Genomic DNA, 21585 nt, shown 5'->3' with positions numbered 1-21585 from the left:
GAAAGTACACCTGAATAAGAATGACCCGGATGAGAAAAACTCGAACTCAAGAGAGACGACTACAACATGGCAGCGTACACAGGTACACGTGAATGTATGAAATGTGATGTATATATTTGCTTTAACTTATGATGCGATTTAAACTGCCTTAATTTATCGATTTGAAGAGTGTATTTAATCTTAGAGGAAATGTATTAAAGTATGGCATTTCCAAATGGTGTAATTATAAATATCCGCTACCGCTTATTATGTCAGTAGTTCTGAGCGGTTGTTTAGAAGATGTTGTATGAATGTGTTAATGATGTGTTAAAGGTTATGTAGCTAATTGTTTCTTGCCATGTAGGTGATGATGAGTGTGAGGTATGTGATGATGTCCCCGAGCTGTCTGACAGTGATGATGAACAATGGCAGTCAATGGAGGAGGGATCTGAACTCATGACAGTGCTGTGTGTGCTGTGTGACAGGTGACATTCAATACAAACCTGATGGATCATGATGGATCTTCCTAAAATAAATCTGAAAGATTACTTACTAGAGACAGATTTTGTGGATTGTGATCCGGTCATGTTTGTTTTGTTCAAACTTTTTATTGTTTGAAATCTCCAACTATGCTAGCTATATTTTTCTATGTATATTATGTACCCATTTATGCTGTGTGAGAAAATTATTAGGTGTTATATAGGAAATACAGCAAGTTATTTCCAAATTAAAATAATTGGCTTTTATATTGCTTTTATATAGCATTATATTTTATATATATTATATATTTATATATACTTTTTCTTAATAAAAAATATCTTTTTTTAACCTACCCTCTATTAGAGTAATATAAACTTCAAGAGAAACATTTTTATTTCAATTCAAATTTTTTTCAAAAGTATCAATGGTGATGTACTTCCTTCCAGCACAAGAATGGATATATAAGCCATATTATTTTATTACTATTTATATACTACTATAGTTTTGTATTAATATTTTGAATGATCCTTTTTATATTTTTCATTTTAAGTTTTGTTTAATTTTTAATTTTATTCTTTTTATTTTATTAATTTCTATTTAGGTTTAATTTATTTTAGTTTCAGTTATATTTTTTACTTCCAGTTAGAAATGTTAGTGTTACTAAAACACACTGTTTTTTAAGTTATTACTTCCAGTTAGGAACTTAAACTTTATTTCTGTTTATTTCTAAAGCATATATAAAACATATTTACTACCATTAGGATGTTTTTTTTTTTTTTGTACTCAAGTAACTGTGTCTCAATTTCAACAGGACTCTCACCTCTGTGCCTGAGACATTACAACACTGTAAAGCAGATCATGGTGTGGATATTCCAGAACTTGTCCAAAAACACAGTAAGTTTTCCAAACCAAAGACCACTCAGTGTGCTGAGGGATGTCTGATGTATCTAAATACAATGTTTTAATTCCTTTTTAGAGCTTGATGATTATAGCTACATAAAGATGATAAACTACATTAGGACTTCTGTAAGTATCCCTTTCATTCATATGGTTCAAGTGGATATTGGTGATAAGATGACTTGAAGCTTGACTTGAAGTGTTTGTTGTGTTGTTTTGTAGAAATGTTCTGCAGAGAGTTTGTTACTGGCTTCAAATGGCCCACTGCCTTGGAACAGTGATGAATACATGAAACCAGCTATACCAGATGACCCATTACTGCAGATAGGTATGAGAATGATTGTTTTTGTCTTATTTATAAAGACAAATTCCCATCTCTGTACACACACACACGCACACACACAATTTGATCAAATTCAGTGACGTGATCTGAGTGTTGGAGTAATGTGATTTCTCATTTATAGAGCACATTAGCATTCATGCCGCTGCATTCTGAACTCTTTGTGTTTAATAGAGATCTTTGGTAACCCAACAAAAGCGTTATTGCAATAGTCAAGTCTAGATGTAACAAATGCATGAAATGCAGTTTCTCATTGTCAGAAGGAGAGAGAATATCACATACTACTTTTGAGATGTTCCTAAGGTGATAATATGTTGTTGTTTTTTTAAACTGAGGTCACTGTCAAACATGATTCCTAAGTTCTTGACCTGATTACTGGTTTTTATTGATAGAGAGTCAAGATATGGAGCAATAGATGTTCTCTGTGCACCATTACCGATAACAAGTACCTCTGTCTTTTCTTTGTTTAGCTGTAGAAAGTTCTGTCACATCCACAACTTCATGCACTCTATACAATCCAGCAGGGTGGAAATCAAATTGTGGGCATCTGGTGAAAATGAAAGATAAAGTTGTGTGTCATCTGCATATTAGTAAAAAGGATTAATTACACCAGCTAATGGAAGCATGCATAGCTTAAATAATAGAGGACCCAAAATTGAGCCTTGAGGAACACCCCAAGATATAACGTAACGCCTGGAGGTGTAGGTACACGCTTTACACAGTGCAACATAGTATTCTCTGCTACTTAAGTAGGATCTGAACCAGTCTAAGACAGGACCTGATTACTCAGGAGGACCTGCTTACCCAGTTCTGTAGTCAGTCAAGTAGAGTCTCATGATCATCAGTGTTAAAAGCAGCACTCAAATCTAGAAGGACAAGGATTGCCAATACCTGAGTCCCAAATAACTTGCAGTTTGTTTAAAGGTGCCCTAGAATCAAAAATTGAATTTATATTGGCATAGTTGAATAACAAGAGTTCAGTACATGGAAATTGTTAGATGGAAATGATGGAAGACCAGGGGTGGATGAAATAAACTGTCTTTAATAAAGAACGTAAATAGTCCTCACAGGTTTATCAGGTAGAACACAAAACACTGGCATTAAACAGAGCCAGAACAAAAACTGCCAGAACGACTGGAACACAGGAAATCTGTCTTAACCTCCCCGAGGACAGAGGCAGGGACCCCGAGATGCGTACAGCCGGTCGAAAACAATGAGGACAGCAGCCAGGATGAACAGCCAAGGGCGAACGCAGAACAGGTACTGAGAGGTCATAGAATAATCCGACAACAGGACAGGGCTAGGAAGAGGGAATAAGAAGCAGAGAAAATCAAGAGGGAAACAGGGACAGGTGAGGAGAAGGGAATGAAAGGGGAACCAGCTGAAAGAGATAATGAGCGGAGAAGTGGAAGTGTGTGCGTGAGAGTGTGTGACCACAAGAGGGAGACAGAGAAAGAGGGAAAAGCCAGGATCATGACAGTACCCCTCACTCAACGAGCGCCTCCTGGCGCTCCTGAGGCCGACTGGCGAGACCGGAGGAAATCATCGATGAGTGAAGGATCCAGGACGTCCCGGGAGGGAAACCATATTCTCTCCTCTTGACCATACACCTCCCAATCGACAAGATACTGACAGCCGCGTCCCCGACGGCGCATGTCAAGAATCCGGCGAACCCTGTAGATAGGGGTATCATCGGCAAGACTAGGGACGCGGACCGGGCGAGGAGGAGGACGGATGACTGGTTTGATGCAAGAGACATGAAACACGGGATGAACCCGGCGTAGATTAGGCGGAAGGAGGAGCTTTACTGCGACAGGATTTATGACCTTTACTATGCGGAATGGTCCAACAAAGCGGGGAGACAATTTACGTGATTCAGACTGGAGAGGTAAATTTGAAGTGGATAACCACACTCTTTGGCCGCAAACGTAGCGAGGACTTCTAATTCTGCGCCTATTAGCCGAAACTGTCATGCGTCTTCTAGCTCGACAGAGAGCAGATCGCACTCTCCTCCAGGTGCGTTTGCAACGGCTAATAAAAGCTTGCACTGACGGAACATTAGATTCAGAGTCTTGGGATTCAAATAACGGAGGTTGATAGCCGAGACAGCAATGAAAGGGCGAAAGACCGGTAGCAGAGGAGGGAAGCGAATTATGGGCGTATTCGGCCCAGGATAGTTGCTGTGACCAGGACGCGGGATTCTGATGAGTGAGACTGCGCAGCATACGGGCGACAATCTGATTAGTCCGTTCTGCTTGACCGTTGGTTTGGGGATGAAACCCGGACGAAAGGCTAACGGATGACCCAATGAGGCGACAAAACTCCCTCCAGAATTGAGAGGAAAATTGAGGGCCTCTATCAGACACAATATCAGTTGGTAAACCATGTAGCTTAAAAACATGATCGACCATGATCTGGGCGGTCTCCTTGGCAGAGGGGAGCTTAGCGAGTGGAATAAAATGGGCCGACTTAGAAAACCGATCTACCACGGTCAAAATAACGGTGTTACCCCTCCGAGAGAGGAAGTCCGGTGATAAAGTCGAGAGCTAGGTGAGACCACGGTCGTGTAGGAACCGGTAACGGACGAAGTAGACCGGCCGGAGGGGAATTGCCAGCCTTAGTCTGCGCGCACGTATCGCAGGAGGCAATAAACCGTCGCACGTCTCGTTCTAAAGACGACCACCAAAAGCGCTGACGGATAAAAGCGAGGGTGCCCCGGACGCCGGGATGGGCAGTCAATTTAGAGGTGTGTCCCCATTGAAGGACAGCGCGACGCGGATACAGGGACAAAAAGAAGCCCCTTAGGACAGTTGCGCGGAACTATGACTCGAGAAAGAGAACGCTTCACCAGCCTCTCTATTCCCCAGACGGTCGTGCCAACAATATGACTCGGGGAATAATCTCCTCGGGCTCGGAAGAAGAAGAGGAGTCAAAAGACGAGATAGCGCGTCAGGCTTAACATTCTTGGTACCCGGACGATACGAGATGGAAAAATCGAAACGGGTAAAAAATAGAGCCCAGCGGGCTTGACGCGCGTTTAGTCTCTTGGCCTTGCGGATATACTCTAGGTTTCGATGATCAGTCCAGACAATAAAAGGTACGGGAGCTCCCTCAAGCCACTGTCGCCACTCGCCTAACGCTAGACGGATGGCGAGCAGTTCGCGGTTGCCCACGTCGTAATTGCGTTCAGCAGGAGAAAGACGGTGAGAGAAAAAGCGCAGGGGTGTATCTGTCCGTCAGCGGCGGACCGCTGGGAAAGAACAGCCCCGACTCCCACTTCAGAGGCATCGACCTCGACTATAAACTGTTTAGTGAAGTCAGGAGTAAGAAGGATAGGCGCGGTAGTAAAAAGAGACTTGAGAACGTCAAACGCTGTCTGCGCAGATTCAGACCACCTAAACTGGGACTTGACTGAGGTCAGGGCCGTAAGGGGAGCGGCTACTTGACTAAAACCTCGTATAAAACGACGATAAAAATTTGCAAACCCGAGAAAACGTTGAAGCGCGAGGCGAGATTCGGGCACAGGCCAATCAGTGACCGCTTGGACCTTAGCCGGGTCCATACCGATCCCCTCTGCCGAGATGACTGATCCTAGAAACGTAACTGAGGGGGCGTGGAAAGAGCATTTCTCGGCCTTTACATAAAGTCGATTCTCCAGAAGACGCTGGAGGACACGACGAACATGTTGAACGTGCACCTGGAGTGATGGTGAGAAGATCAAAATGTCGTCGAGGTAGACGAACACAAAGACATTGAGCATGTCCCGTAAGACGTCATTGATTAAGGCCTGAAAGACCGCGGGGGCGTTGACCAATCCGAACGGAAGAACCCGGTATTCAAAGTGCCCAAGGGCGTGTTAAACGCGGTCTTCCATTCATCCCCCTCCTTTATACGTACTAGGTGATAGGCGTTGCGTAAATCGAGCTTTGTGAAAATCTTAGCTCCCTGCAAGACTTCGAAGGCAGATGACATCAGTGGCAAAGGATAACGATTCTTGACAGTGATATCATTTAAACCCCGATAATCAATGCAGGGACGCAGGGAGCCGTCTTTCTTTTTAACAAAGAAAAAACCGGCCCCCGCTGGAGACGAGGAGGGAACGATGGTACCGGCGTTGAGCGAATCAGAAAGGTAACTCTCGAGCGCCTCCCGTTCGGGAACGGATAACGAGTATAGTCTTCCCCGAGGGGCGTTGTACCTGGGAGAAGATCAATACTGCAGTCATACGGGCGATGAGGGGGGAGAGAAGTGGCCCGGGAACGGCTGAAGACCTCCTGCAAATCGTGATACTCCTCCGGTACCCCAGACAAATCACCCGGCTCTTCCTGAAAAACAGTTACGGACAAGACAGGGGACACAGCAGAAGACAGACAATCAACATGACAAGACACTTTCCAAGAGAGAACAGAGCCCTCCGTCCAGTTAATCTGGGGGTTATGGAGAACTAACCACGGATGGCCTAAAACCACTGGAGAAAAAGGGGAATGAAAAATAAAAAAGAAATAGTCTCTCTATGATTTCCTGAAACTGTAAGAGTCAATGGAGAGGTCCTTCTCTGTACCCTAGGAAGGGAACTGCCATCTAGGGCGAATAGGGGGGTGGAATCTTGTAAATCTAAGAGAGGAATACCTTGTTCCAAAGCCCAAGTCTCGTCAATGAAGTTCCCTTCCGCCCCGAATCAAGTAAGGCAGAACAGGAGACTGACGATCCCGGCCAGCGGAGGTGTACAGGAAGGGAGGTACTGGACCTAGGCGGAGAGGCCCATGATGTAGCGCTCGCCAGCAATCCTCCGCCTACTGACGAGCTGGCTTTTACTGGGCACCTAGAGACAAAATGATCAGCGGCAGCACAGTACATGCAAAGGCGATTTATAATCCTGCGTTGGCGTTCCTGTGTGGATATACGAAGCCCTCCAAGCCGCATCGGCTCGGGCTCAGCAACGGATGATAGTGGTGGCTGGGTCGCCGAGGAGGCGGGAAGTAGCGAAGCCTCCATTCTGCGAACCCTTCGTCGCATTTCAAAGCGTCTCTCGATGCGGAGAGCCAACTCGACTAGGAAATCGAAAGTGTCAGGAACCTCTCGAACCAGGACCTCATCTTTAATTTCAGAATTCAGGCCCTCGAGAAAACGAGCGATGAGTGCCGGCTCGTTCCATCCACTTGTTGTGGCCAGGGTTCGGAATTCAACAGAAAAATCAGTGACTGACCTCTCTCCCTGGCGCAAGGTGGATAGGAGGCGGGACGCTTCGTGACCGTGTGCTGACCGGTCAAAGACTCGGATCATCTCCTCCTTAAAAAGAGAAAACTTAAAAATGCAGTCCACCTCTGCCTCCCAGTTCGCTGCCGCCCACTCTCGAGCTCGTCCATTGAGAAGAGAAATCACATAAGCCACCTTAGATCGGTCCTTGGCATAGGTGGGCGGCTGGAGGGAAAAAACAACCTCGCATTGGGTGAGGAAGGCTCGGCACTGCAGAGGCTCACCAGAGTAACACGGCGGGTTGTTTATACGTGGCTCCGAAGAGTCGCGCTGTCCAGCTGAAGCAGAGGTCTCGTGACGGTAGTGATGGAACTGCTGGGTAAGATCCGAGAGCTGGGCCGTCAGGGAATCAACGGCGTGTCTCGCGGCGGATAAATCCTCCTCATGTTCGCCCAGCAGAGCACCCTGGAGCTCTACCGCACTGTGAAGGGGGTTACCACTCGCCTGGTCCATCTTTGGTCGGATTATTCTGTTAGATGGAAATGATGGAAGACCAGGGGTGGATGAAATAAACTGTCTTTAATAAAGAACGTAAATAGTCCTCACAGGTTTATCAGGTAGAACACAAAACACTGGCATTAAACAGAGCCAGAACAAAAACTGCCAGAACGACTGGAACACAGGAAATCTGTCTTAACCTCCCCGAGGACAGAGGCAGGGACCCCGAGATGCGTACAGCCGGTCGAAAACAATGAGGACAGCAGCCAGGATGAACAGCCAAGGGCGAACGCAGAACAGGTACTGAGAGGTCATAGAATAATCCGACAACAGGACAGGGCTAGGAAGAGGGAATAAGAAGCAGAGAAAATCAAGAGGGAAACAGGGACAGGTGAGGAGAAGGGAATGAAAGGGGAACCAGCTGAAAGAGATAATGAGCGGAGAAGTGGAAGTGTGTGCGTGAGAGTGTGTGACCACAAGAGGGAGACAGAGAAAGAGGGAAAAGCCAGGATCATGACAGAAATGACATACAGTGAGTCTCAAACACCATTGTTTCCTCCTTCTTATATAAATCTCATTTGTTTAAAAGACCTCAGAAGAACAGGCGATTCTCAACATAACACAGACTGTTACGTAACAGTCGGGATCATTAATATGTATGACCCCAATATTTGCATATGCTTTGAACATGGGCTGGCATTACACAAGGGCAGCCTGTATTAATGTCTGGATCTGTGCACAGCTGAATCATCAGACTAGGTAAGCAAGCAAGAACAATAGCGAAAAATGGCAGATGGAACAATAATAACTGACATGATCCATGATATCATGATATTTTTAGAGATATTTGTGAATTGTCTTTCTAATGTTTTGTTAGCATGTTGCTAATGTACTGTTAAATGTGGTTAAAGTTACCATCGTTTCTTACTGTATTCACGGAGACAAGAGTCGTCACTATTTTCATTTTTAAACACTTGCAGTCTGTATAATTCATAAACACAACTTCATTCTTTATAAATCTCTCCAACAGTGTGTAATGTTAGCTTTAGCCACGGAGCACTATCAAACTCATTCAGAATCAAATGTAAACATCCAAACAAATACTATACTCACATGATGCGACGCATGCATGCTGTATGCATTATGAACACTTTGTAAAGATCCTTTTTGAGGGTTATATTAGCTGTGTGAACTTTGTAAATGCACTGTATTATAGTCGCGAGCTCAGGGGCGGGGAGCGCAAGATTTAAAGGGGCCGCAGCCTTAATGATGCCCCAAAATAGGCAGTTAAAAAAAATTAATTAAAAAAAAATCTATGGGGTATTTTGAGCTGAAACTTCACAGACACATTCAGGGGACATCTTAGACTTATATTACATCTTGTAAAAACTGGTTCTAGGGCACCTTTAAAATGTTAAACAGGGCTGATTCCTTTGTAACTTTATAAATGTCTTATAAATCTTACTGACCGCAAAATTTTGAATGGAAGTATATGGCTACACATGGTGTAAGTAAGTGGTAAATTTTCTTACATGTTTTAACACATTTGTGCTATTGGCTTATATTTTGTCAGATGTTGAAGAGTTGAGTGAGGCCGCAGCTGTGACGTTGAGCCCTTCAGCTGGTGATCAGGTGCCTGCTCTGCTTCAGAGAGCCAGACAGGCTGAAGACAGAGCTCAGAGAGCTGAGGAAGCCTTGGCCAGGGCCATGGAGGATCTGCACAAACTCAAGTCAGTATGATATCAACCTCACATATGCACTGGGTCACTGTGGTTCAGTTTTTATGTACAGGGTAAGCAAATAAGAGCTTCAAAGTTGTTGAATAGTATTTACAGGTGCATCTCAATAAAATTGAAAGTTTTGGAAAAGTTCATTTATTTCAGTAATTCAACTCAAATTATGGAACTTGTGTATTAAATAAATTCAATGCACACAGACTGAAGTACTTTAAGTCTTTGGTTCTTTTAATTGTAATGATTTTGGCTCACATTTAACTAAAACCCACCAATTCACTATCTCAATAAATTAGAATACTTCATAAGATCAATAAAAAAAGGATATTTTAAACAGAAATGTCAGGCTTCTGAAAAGTATGTTAATTTCTATTCACTCAATACTTGGTTGGGCCTCCTTTTGCCTGAATTACTGCATCAATGGGGCGTGGCATGGAGGTGATCAGCCTGAGGCACTGCTCAGGTGTAATGGAATTCCAGGTTGCTTTGATAGTGGCCTTCAGCTTTTCTGCATTGTTGGGTCGGTTGTCTTTCATCTTCCTCTTGACAATATCCCATAGATTCTCTATGGGGTTCAGGTCAGGCAAGTTTGCTGGCCAGTCAAGCACAGTAACACCATGGTCACCATGAACCAGCTTTTGGTACCTTTAGCAGTGTGGGCAGGTGCCAAATCCTGCTGGAAAATGAAATCAGCATCTCCATAAAGCTTGTCAGCAGAAGGAAGCATGTAGTGCTCTAAAATTTCCTGGTATACGGTTGCGTTGACTGTGGACTTCAGAAAACACAGTGGACCAACACCAGCAGATGACATGGCAGCCCAAATCATCACTGACTGTGGAAACGTCTCCACTCTTCCTCCAGACTCTGTGACCTTGAGTTCTAAGTTTCTCTCCTAAGTTCTTAAATCGTCTTCGCCTGACAATCTTCTCAAGCCTGCGGTCATTCCTTTCACTTGTACACCTTTTCCTACCAAACTTTTTCCTTCCAGTCAACTTTTTATGAATATGCTTTGGCACAGCATGCTGCGAACAGCCAGCTCTTTCAGCAATGACCCTCTGTGGCTTACCCTCATTGTAGAGGGTCTTCTGGGCAACTGTCAAGTCAGCAGACTTCCCCATGACTGCTGTTGGGATTACTGACCTAAACCCAGTATTTATACCCTGAGAATGGTAATTTAATAGAACTTGAAATTAAATATTCTAATAATTTGAGAAACTGATTTGTTTTTATTTTGATGAGCAGCAAGCTGTAATCATCAAAATGTAAACAAAAGTCTGGAAATATTTTACTTTATGTCTAATAAATCTAGAATATATATAAGTTTTACTTTTTCAATTAAATTACAGAAAAAAAACTTTTTCATGATATTTTAATTTATTGAGAAGCACATGTATGTAGTTTTGTTTAATTACTTATCTTTAGTTCTTTAATTTTATTCTGTTTTATTATTTTATTCTGTTCTATTCTGTATTGTTTTGTTCTATTCCTTAAGGGGTTAGTTCACACAAAAATGAACAATTCTGTAATTTATTACTCACCCTCATGTCGTTCCACACCCATAAGACCTTCATTCATCTTCAAAACACAAATTAAGATATTAAAATCTGATAGCTCAGTGAGGCCTCCATTGCCAGCAAGACAGTTAACACTTTCAATGTCCAGAAAGCTACTAAAGACAGTTCATGTGACTACAGTGGTTCAACCTTAATGTTATGAAGCGACGAGAATACTTTTTGTGTGCCAAAAAAAAAAAAAAACCTAAATAACGACTTTATTCAACGATATCTAGTGATGGGTGATTTCACCCATGGATGATTTGCTTCATGAAGCCTTACGAATCTTTTGTTTCGAATCAGTGGTTCAGAGCGCGTATCAAACTGCCAAAGTCACGCCCCCCAGTGGTGAACCATTGAAATTTTGAAACACTTATGACATAACAAATCCTTGTTTACTGAAATCACGTGACTTTGGCGCACCGAGCCACTTCGAAAAAGATTTGTAAAGCTTTGAAGCTTCATGAAGAAGTGTTTTGAAATCGCCCATCACAAGATATTGTTGAATAGACTCTTTTTTTTTTTTTTTTTTTTCCTAAATATTTTGGGGAAAAAGTCGCAGTGACAGCCAATGGGGTCCAGTGTTGTTTAGACCATTTATTTTTTATACATATTTTCTTTCGTGTTCTGCATTTGAAAGAAAGGTTTTAGGTTGGGAATGATGTGAAGGTGGGTAAATGAAAGCAGACTTTTCATATTTTGTGAAATTTTCACCTTATTCTTAATGTAAGAGTTAGCATGCCCATTGTAACTTGATGGTGTCAAGGCTTCCGGTCTCATCCGCTTCTATTTTTAGCTGCACAAAAATGTCCGTTATGCTACTTCATATTGCAAACTGTTATTTATCATATTTTATTATCATAATCATAAACTCACTGGTTTGTTGCTCAAATTATTTTACCATTTACTGCATTTTGTTATTCTTCAGGTTATTTACTATAGCGGCTTATGAATCAGATGTGCCCACACAATCACAGAAAATAGCTTACAAAATGCATTTTAAAAAGAACATTATTGCACACACATTTTTTCATACTTTACTATCAATTGTTGTTAAAGCATGTAACAAATTCTGTCCATAAAGCTGTAGTCGTATCTGATTAAACCTTATTAACATCAAGTCAAAGGTTTTACAAAGATGCTTGAAAATCAGTTCAAAATAAAAAGGCTGATGAAAAAAACATAATCCAGTTTTGTACTCGTCATAACCCAAGATCATTGGCATTTAATTAACAGCAAATTTATTGCAACACATTTATTTATTTTTTTTCCTCTTCAGTTTATACCTTCTTTCATGTTGGGACCAGATTATCATTCTTAAACTGAGCTGAACAAGCAGTTGAGAAAATGGCACACTCTGCAAACATTTTTTAACTAAAAAAGTGAAGTTATCTTCAGTTGTGTGTTGTGACTGATTTTTAAGAATGGCTCACTTGAGTTGTGCGACTCCTACAGATGTGTAATGTATAAGTGGGTCCAGCAGGGTGCAGCATAGAGTTCAGTTTCAAAGACACTCACTGAAGTGGATAGAGGTGCAAAAAAAGAGGCGGGGCAATAGAAGTTAGAGATGGGGTAAAATTCCACTGCAGTGGTTAAGATTTTGAGTGAGAACTCACATGCACATGCACGTGTGCTGGTGCACTGACCAGGCCTTCCTCTGTCTTAATATATAAATATATATATATATATATGTGTGTGTGTGTTGTTTGCATTGCCCCAGATTGTTGGCACAAGGTCTAGTGCTGAACGCAGACACAAGTCGTGGCCCTTCATGCTCGGGGGCCATTGCTGAGTTGAGAGAAGATGAAGACGAGGCCTACTTTAGCTCTTATGGGCATTACAGCATCCATGAGGAGATGCTGAAGGTAGGTCTGTCCCCATCTAACATTAATCTGTGGCCGTATTTGCTACTGGCTACTGCTACTGGTAGAAGGTCATAGGCAACTCATATTTTGTGCAAACTCCTTGCAAACAGATGCAGTATTTTGCCCTATGCAGCAGATTTTTGTTATTCACCATTATTTATTTTTCCACATTGCAGTTTTCCAGATTTATGATTAAGATTTCATTGTTTGAGTGCTTTAACTGCAGTAAGGGAGGTTCAAGTGAGGAGCGTTTGGATCATCAGCTCTCATACCGCAGTACGTCCTGGAGAGGGCCAGTGATTGGTGCCTCCTCCAACTTGCATTTAGTGGCGATTTGCGTCAGAGTTGAAACTCTGCAGAGGAGAGGTTGAGCTGTATGGTGCAACGCAAGCGCTGACGCCTTTTACTGTCCACCGTAAAATGATGCCATTTACCGTCATGAGTCAGATGGCGCGATCTTTCTTTAACCCTTTTAACTAACGCACGAATGTAGGGAAAGTTAAGTGAAGTTTTCAATTAAATTTTCAGTTATAGTTTTCTGCATTAGAAAGGGGAACTAAAATATGTTTAATGCCTAAAAAGTACAGCTTATTCATATGTTTTCCCTTCAGAATATAATACTTAATGCTTAATATTTTTGTGGAAACTGTGATACATTTTTTTTTCAGGATTCTTCAATGAGTACAAAGTAAAAAAAAAAAAAAAAACACTATTTATTTGAAATGTATATCTTTTGTAACATTATAAATAATTTGATCAATTTAAGCCATGCTTGCTGAATAAAAGTGTTAATTTCTTCCCCATCTTTTTTTATTTTATTTATTTATTTATTAAATATTTATTAAATTTAAATCTTACTTACCCCTAACCTTTGAATGATTATGTATCTTGGTTTCTACAAGAATATAAAAATTGATTTTTGAAGGGTCACTGACACTGAAGACTTGAGTAATGATGCTGAAAATTCCAATCTTTTGGCCAGTAGTGTAAATGAAAAATGTCCAGAATAAATCTTAAAATTCTCATTTTTGTTGATTTTTTTTTTTTTTTGAATGTTCCACATTTTTAAACATCTATTAACATTTCTTTAGTTTGTTTGTTTGTTTTTAACCAGTAAGAGCTGAATGTTTAACCATTCCAAAAAGAGGGCCTCATTTGTTTATTTATTGTTTTTAACCACGTTTAAACCGATATGAATATAACTGCTCTCGTCTGGATTGTAAATAGCTTTCAGCATCATGTATGTTCTGGGTGGTACTTGGTCTGACTGGCAGGTTAATTAGCCATTTCTGTCTGAAATTCTGCTGGCAAAGCAAGAAGTGTCAGGGTCAATTTCATTTAATTTTTCATCTCCACTCACAACAACTGCGACCTACTCCCCTCCAAAAAAATATTACCAGTCACACATCCTTGGAATTGCTTTCTAATTCAATCTTGACTCTGTTAAAAATGAGATTTTTATTTCATGCTGCTTAACAATTGTTAATTTGATTTCTAGCGTGCTTTTTGACTGTCAGCTTTAACTGGGGGTAAGGCGTTAAAATTAAATTTTTGCTCTGAATAATTGGATCATGTTCAACGATTTCTCTCTAGCTGGGATGGGTGCACTCTGTCTTCTTAATAGAAAGTATAATAGTGACACTGTGTCATTACTTAAGAGTTTGGATGTCTCGTTTTTCGACAGGACAAGGTACGCACTGAGAGCTATCGAGACTTCATGTACCGCAACATGGACGTCTTCAAGGACAAGGTGAGCATCGGGCTCTTGAAGCCCAGCCACTCTGGCATTTTTAAGTGTTGTAGAAAAAGATACGATGGAGTAACGATTGCGTTGACAGGGCTGATTTAAAAAACCTTCGCATTATTTCAAGCTGCAGTATTTTTTTAAAGGGGGGTTCTTATGTGTCAACTGCAGTGGGCTGATAACAGGGTAGTGGTGGTTCAACGCACACACACAGTATACACCACAGCTCATATACAATCATTAATTCTGCGCTGACATTGGCTAGATCAGCTTTTGCTGGCCGCAGTTGAACATGGATACTGAGGTGACGTGCTTAGCTGGAAAGAAAAGGGTGTGGGGGTAGACGACAAGGCGCTTATCTCGGCCATCGTGCTCCAGCCAGTGGACTTTGGCAAATAAGGGTTAGACCCTGTCAGCATGATAAATGCCTCGAGTGCCATTATTACACATCTGCACACTCAAGATGGCACAGACAAGCTGGCATAGCGCGGAAAGGTCACACGCTGCTCCTTTAACCCGCAGGTGGTGCTTGACGTGGGATGTGGTACGGGAATCCTTTCCATGTTTGCCGCCAAAGCGGGAGCCAGGAAGGTCATTGCTGTCGACCAATCAGAGATCATTTACCAAGCCATGGACATTGTCCGGTAAGTCAACATTGAACTGAAGTAATGAACAGGTGTATGAGAGAGGCCCTCTTGGGTTAAAGAATTAGTTCACTTTGAAATGAAAATTAACCCAAGCTTTACTCACCCTCAAGCCATCCTAGGTGCATATGACTTTCTTCTTTCTGATGAACATAATCGCAGAAATATTAATAAATATCCTGATGCATCCGAGCTTTATAATGGCAATGATAGGCGTCAATGAGTATGAGCTGAAGAAAGTGCTTCCATCCACATCCATCCATCATAAATATGTGCTCCACATGGCTCCGGGGGTTAATAAAGGCCTTCTGAATCGCAGTGATGCATTTGTGTGTTAAAAAATCCATATTTAACAAGTTATGAAGTTAAATATCTAGCTTTTGTATGAGCCGTCTTCCTTATTCAACATACGCAGAAAGTGTAAAACTCTTACAGTTCACAAAGCTTAACCTACGTCCTACGCCTTCCCTATTCAACTTACGGAAAAAGTGTAACTGACGTGACACCAGTTTACACTTTCTTCGTAACTTTAATATGGAAGGTGGTCTGGTGGAAGCTACACATTTTAACTGGTTTAAAGGGGCCCTATTATGCCCCATTTTACAAGATGTAAAATAAGTCTCTGATGTCCCCCGAGTGTGTATGTGAAGTTTTAGCTCAAAATACCCCACAGATAATTTTTTATAGCATGTTAAAATTGCCACTTTTTGTGGTTTAGCAAAAACTCGCCGTTTCAGTGTATGCCCTTTAAATGCAAATAATATCCATAAATTCTCTCTCGCTTGCATTATCATCAACATGCATCGTGAATTACACAGAAACACTCGTTACAACTAACATTAAACAAATATATAAGTCCTTATGCCTTTTTGGGTGGTGCTTATTAAACTGGTACATTTTATATCAATAAATCAACTCCGATGAACTGTAATAAAGTGCTCTCACCTTTATTACTGCCGTATCCAGTATCACTCTGGAGGCTGTAAGCTGGATCACAAACAGTTTGTAATTACATATTCTTGAGTAGCACATTTTTAGCACAACCTCTGTTTTGTATTGTCTCTTTGTATTGACATTCATTCCCAAAGCAGTCCGGAGTGAAATGATTCGCGCAGACATAAACGATTTTCTTGGAAAAAAAAATTAATCCACCTCATCTTCAGTAGCTCAGATTTCAGGAATAAATGGAGAGAGACACTGAGACACTGCTTATGTTATAAAAAAAAGGAGTGGGCGGTTGTGTACACACTGCCAACACACATTTATGTCCAAACACCATGCAAAAGTGAATTTTGCATAAAAGGTTCCCTTTTAAATATGGATTTTTTTTTTTTTTACACAAACGCATCGCTTCACTTCAGAAGGCCTTTATTAACCCCCTGGAGCCATGCGGAGCACATATTTATGATTGCATTTATCACTGATTCCTATCACTGCCATTATAAAGCTTGGATGCGTCATGATATTTAGGGCGCACGAACAACAATGTCCGATCTCCTCCAAACTTCACATGATTGATAATAGTCTTAGCTTGAAGACATTTACATGGCAATATTCAGTAATAGAGGAAGTGTGGCCTGTCGAAATGACTTTGCCATATTTCAACTGTATTTACTCGCTTACATGCATGTTACTTTTCACTGTTTTCCTAAGGCCACCAGGTGCTGGTGGCCCCGGGTGTGAGGGCCCTTTCATCGTTGCCTGCAGCTTTAATTATTAATATTTCTGCGATTATGTTCATCAGAAAGAAGAAAGTCAGATATACCTAGGATAGCTTGAGGGTGAGTAAAGCTTGGGCTAATTTTCATTTCAAAGTGAACTAATCCTTTTAAGTGTACTTGTTTTTAGTAAGAACAAGGTATAGAATTGCTCCATTTGAAAAAATAGTTACACCATATTTGGTATTTCCTGAACATCTCCTCTATCAATGTAAAGTTTTTTTTTAATGGATTCCAAAGTGTTTTCCACTTTATTTTGATTCTGTCTCCAACACTGTTGGGGAAAGTTACTTTTAACTCTTTCCCTGCCAGCATTTTTTTTTTTTTTTTAAAGTTGCCAGCCACCAACAGCATTTTTGATCATTCTCATAAAAAAAATTGTTTTATATCTGAACATACAGTATATTAAAAGAAGGAACAAAACATGTGCTTTTAAACAAACAAAGAAACTTCACACGTTCTTTTAATCAAAACTTGAATATGGGTAAGTTTAATAAAAAAAAATTAAAAAAACTTTTTGAACAAAAAGACTACAACATCCATAAACAATAATTTTATCGCATGTTTCTGCTCCTTTTTTCCTGTGTTTTGATCCGGAGATTCTCTACTCTTTCAGAAGAAGTGTAATAGCCCCCCTACTGCATAACAAATGAAAATTCTGAACAACTGAAAATTCCGTCAATGGTGGGGAAAGAGTTAAAAGTAATGCATTGCAATATTGCATTACTCCCTAAAAAGTAACTAATTGCATTATTTAGTTACTTTTTATGAAAAGTAATGTGCTACATTACTTCAGCGGCCATGAGGGTGAGTAAATGATGACAGAATTTTCATTTTTCAGTGAACATTCATTCATTCTTTCAAGCAGCTGATTCATTCAGGAATTAAGTAAATACTCTCTTTATGAATGGGCCATTTAATCATTGGTTCACCCAACTGACTCGCTCAACATGCGGATTTATTCAACTCAGAGAAGCACAATCGTAATATCATTGGCAAAAATTGAGCAAAAGCATTGTGTCATGATATAAATATGAGACAAAAACTCATACAGGGGCATTTTTTGCCCTGATATTTTTAATTTTCGGGGCATAAAACTGCATAGCGGCTCCATTACGCAGTGAGTTGTTGCCCTGCTTCATGTTCGACACCAATCAACTGTATGAAATGTAAGATGAACTATAGGTCTGGGGCAGGGCGGGTGTATTAAATGCGTTAATAATTTTAATATTAACAAGTTAACTAATTAAGTTAAATCCACAGCCCCCCCCCCCCCCAAAAATACACACACACACACACATACATGAAAGCTCTGATTTAGGCTTATGCAATAAATTCAAAATACCACTTTTGCTGGAAAACTTTGGCATCTTATGCAATTATTGATTGTTTTTTCAGTCTTCAAATCATTCTTAAAGGTGCCCTAGAACCAGTTTTTACAAGATGTAAAATAAGTCTAAGGCGGAGGTCGGCAACCCGCGGCTCTAGAGCCCCCAGTGGCTCCCTGGAGCTTTTTCAAAAATGTATGAAAATGGAAAAAGATGGGGGGGGGATATATTTTTTGTTTTCATATGGTTTCTGTAGGAGGACAAACATGACACAAACATGACACAAACATTCTTAACGTTTTCCAATGCTGTAAAAATGTGTATAATAAATATTAAATTTCAACATTTTATGTCAACGTAAATTTGCGTCTAAGCCTGCGACACACGTTTCCGCGTGGCGCGAGGGTATGCATTGATGTCACTTTCCCGCCGTAACACTCTTCCTCAGCTGGACTGAGTGGCAAAAGAAGCTGCTGTGTGACTGGATTTAATAGAAGAAACTGCGAAAACACGAGTAAAACAAACAAATTACACTAAAGTTTGGACTCGAAAGTGTTTCTTACAACTTGTCAAATAAACCTAATCCATGGATATTGACATGCAGCCAGGAGTCGTGTTTCCTGACATTTATGTGCCTGATTTGATGCCGGGGAAATACATAAAGCAAATCTGCCTGTGAATATTTTATATAACTACAATATAGGTAGGTTTAAATCTGAGTTATCACTTATATCAATGTTATATCGTCATATTGTCCAGCCCTAAAACATATATAGTTTTATAGCATAGTTTTTGTCAGTGTTTATTTTAAAACACACAATTATGCAGAATATAAGATGGAAAATATTTAATTGATTTGTCAACATAATATATAACAAAACAATATATAAAGTATGATTTTTACCTCAAAATCCAACAATTTGACAAAATGATAACTGTAAATCCATGTTTCTCTGCTGGAGTCCAGCTGTTTCTGTGAATTGCACTGATCCATTTGCTTATTTTTTCCGTAGCTTTCAGCAGTTTTTAAATGTATACCTCGGGAATACCTCATTATGTATTTGTAGCCTACTTAGTCATTTTGATAGCAGGCTAATATAGCTAATATACACTTATAGCCTGTGTTGCCTTCATATAAGGCTTATATAAGGCTTTTAATTTTTTGCAGCTCCAGACAGATTTGTTTGTTTTTTTGGTCCAGTATGGCTCTTTGAACATTTTGGGTTGCTGACCCCTGGTCTAAGGTGTCCCCTGAATGTGTCTGTGAAGTTTCAGCTCAAAATACCCCATAGATTTTTTTAAATACATTTTTTTTAACTGCCTATTTTGGGGCATCATTAACTATTCACCGATTCAGGCTGCGGCCCCTTTAAATCGCGCACTCCCTGCCCCCCGAGCTCTCGACTATAATACAGTGCATTTACAAAGTTCACACAGCTAATATAACCCTCAAATGGATCTTTACAAGATGTTCGTCATGCATACTGCATTCATGCGTCGGATCATGCGAGTCTAGTATTTATTTAGATGTTTACATTTGATTCTGAATGAGTTTGATGGTGCTCCGTGGCTAACGGCTAATGCTACACTGTTGGAGAGATTTATAAAGAATGAAGTTGTGTTTATGCATTATACAGACTGCAAGTGTTTAAAATGAAAATAGCGACAGCTCTCTTGTCTCTGAGTACAGTAATAAACAATGGTAACTTTAACCACATTTAACAGTACATTAGCAACATGCTAACGAAACATTTAGAAAGACAATTTACAAATATCACAAAAAATATCATGTAATCATGGATCATGTCAGTTATTACTGCTCCATCTGCCATTTTTCACTATTGTTCTTGCTTGCTTACCTAGTCTGATGATTCAGCTGTGCACAGATCCAGACATTAATACTGGCTGCTCTTGTCTAATGCCTTGAACATCAGCTGGCATATGCAAATATTGGGGGAGTACATATTAATGAGCCCGACTGTAACAGTCGGTGTTATGTTGAGATTTGTTTTTCGGAGGTCTGAAATGAGATTTACACAAGAAGGAGGAAACAATGGTGTTTGAGACTCACTGTATGTCATTTCCATGTACTGAACTCTTGTTATTCAACTATGCCAAGGTAAATTAAATTTTTAGTGTACTTTAATGATGTTTTCAGGACTACCACTAGTCAATATTACACTTGATGTATGTCTAGATAACATTATATTGGTGAAAAATCAGCAGAATTTGCAATAACAATGTGTAATACATCACAGATAACTAAACAAAAGTCATAAAAATGGTTGTACAAGACCAATTAATTCAAAATGTTCAGTGACAACAAAGCATTGGCCTAAAAGAGGAAGTGACAGACCTGTTCACTGGCTAAAGAAACACACCAACACTGAGACTGGGCTAGCTGGCTTTATTACCCTGCAATTTCATCCCCAAACTAGTCCTCTTTTTATTTGTCTCAGTGGTTGACGTCAATGTATTTGCAGGCTGCAGTCACGTTCCTAAAGGCCTGTCATTTACCTCTACCCAGTCGGCTTCCAATCTCCCCTACTTCCATCCCGGCTCCGTGTCTCACACGCACGCTAAACATACAAATGGACTCCATCCTGCCCTTTCTGCTTCCTTTTACGACCTATCTGCCCATTAAAATTACCTCATGTATCACCTCCGAGGGCACTTCCATTTCATCCTGAAGCAGGAGTATAGTTTTATTTGTTGGAGTTGAAATGTGTTCACCACATGTGGTGTCTCTTGGAGATTTTTTTGATTATGGTTATTGTTATTATGTAAGTCTGAGGAGTCGAAGCAGGCAGAAGGATGAAAGGAAAATGAAGTTTAATTTTACAGCTCGCTGGGCCGCTGTTGGGCTGAGGCCTCCTACATGATGCCAGAGTGTGTGTGGGTTTTTACAGAGGTGATGTTTCTGGCGACCATTATGCTTTATGCAGCTTTATAGAGATGAGAATAAAGAATCTCAATTTATTTTTTAATTTAATGCTAAATACAGTATATACAAGAAAGTATTAAAGGAATTAAATAAACACTTTGACAGAAGTGCATGTACAATGGAGTTTTCTCTGTAGTCTTTATTATTTAGTTTTACTTTGAATAATTAAGCAGAAACTTTAAAATGACTAAAAATAAGGGAAGTTGCAGTTTATCCTGAAAGAGGAAAAGAATATTAGCAACAACTCAATACAGAGATTTTGAGAGTTGTACGGAAGAGAAATTGCAGAAAAGTGTTTACCTTATTATTTATGGAAGCATGTTTTAATTATATTATAGATTTACTTACTTTTATATATATGTTATTTTTAGTTTAATTTTTTTAATTTCATTATGTGCTTTTGTCATTTTATTATTAATATTTTTTTAATATTGCTGTTTAGGTTTAATTTTTTTTTTCAGTTATAGTTTGTTTATTTATTTTCAGTTAATAATTTTAGAGCTGCTTAATTTTATGAACTTATTTCAGTTTATTGCCTAGGAAACAATTTTTTCAAGTAAAATTTATATTGTTTTATTTCAGCTCTATTTTAATTAACAGAAATGTTTTTAATAGTTTTGGGGCTGTTTACTTGACAACGCTTTCAACTTTTGAAACCGCTTATGA

The 21585-nt window shown here is 40.0% G+C and overlaps 1 protein-coding gene across 2 annotated transcripts in view; it reads left to right on the top strand.

The window, feature by feature from the left end:
• Positions 1 to 40: 40 nt before the first annotated feature.
• The window catches only part of prmt3 (protein arginine methyltransferase 3), a 76588-nt gene continuing 55043 nt past the window's right edge, over positions 41 to 21585 (top strand). Inside the window, exons 1-9 of one of the 2 annotated variants that reach the window (XM_067399751.1) lie at positions 41 to 82; positions 344 to 464; positions 1271 to 1353; positions 1436 to 1485; positions 1579 to 1684; positions 8964 to 9120; positions 12397 to 12541; positions 14226 to 14291; positions 14808 to 14929. In XM_067399751.1, the coding sequence (XP_067255852.1) occupies positions 67 to 82; positions 344 to 464; positions 1271 to 1353; positions 1436 to 1485; positions 1579 to 1684; positions 8964 to 9120; positions 12397 to 12541; positions 14226 to 14291; positions 14808 to 14929 (866 nt within the window). In that variant the 5' untranslated portion in view covers positions 41 to 66. Of the gene's footprint in view, positions 95 to 343; positions 465 to 1270; positions 1354 to 1435; positions 1486 to 1578; positions 1685 to 8963; positions 9121 to 12396; positions 12542 to 14225; positions 14292 to 14807; positions 14930 to 21585 lie in introns of both variants that reach the window. The other variant, XM_067399750.1, reaches the window with a different exon arrangement.

The sequence above is a fragment of the Chanodichthys erythropterus genome, chromosome 11 (genome assembly GCF_024489055.1).
Source record: "Chanodichthys erythropterus isolate Z2021 chromosome 11, ASM2448905v1, whole genome shotgun sequence".
Classification (NCBI taxonomy): domain Eukaryota; kingdom Metazoa; phylum Chordata; class Actinopteri; order Cypriniformes; family Xenocyprididae; genus Chanodichthys; species Chanodichthys erythropterus.
This window is presented reverse-complemented; position numbering and strand designations above follow the sequence as displayed.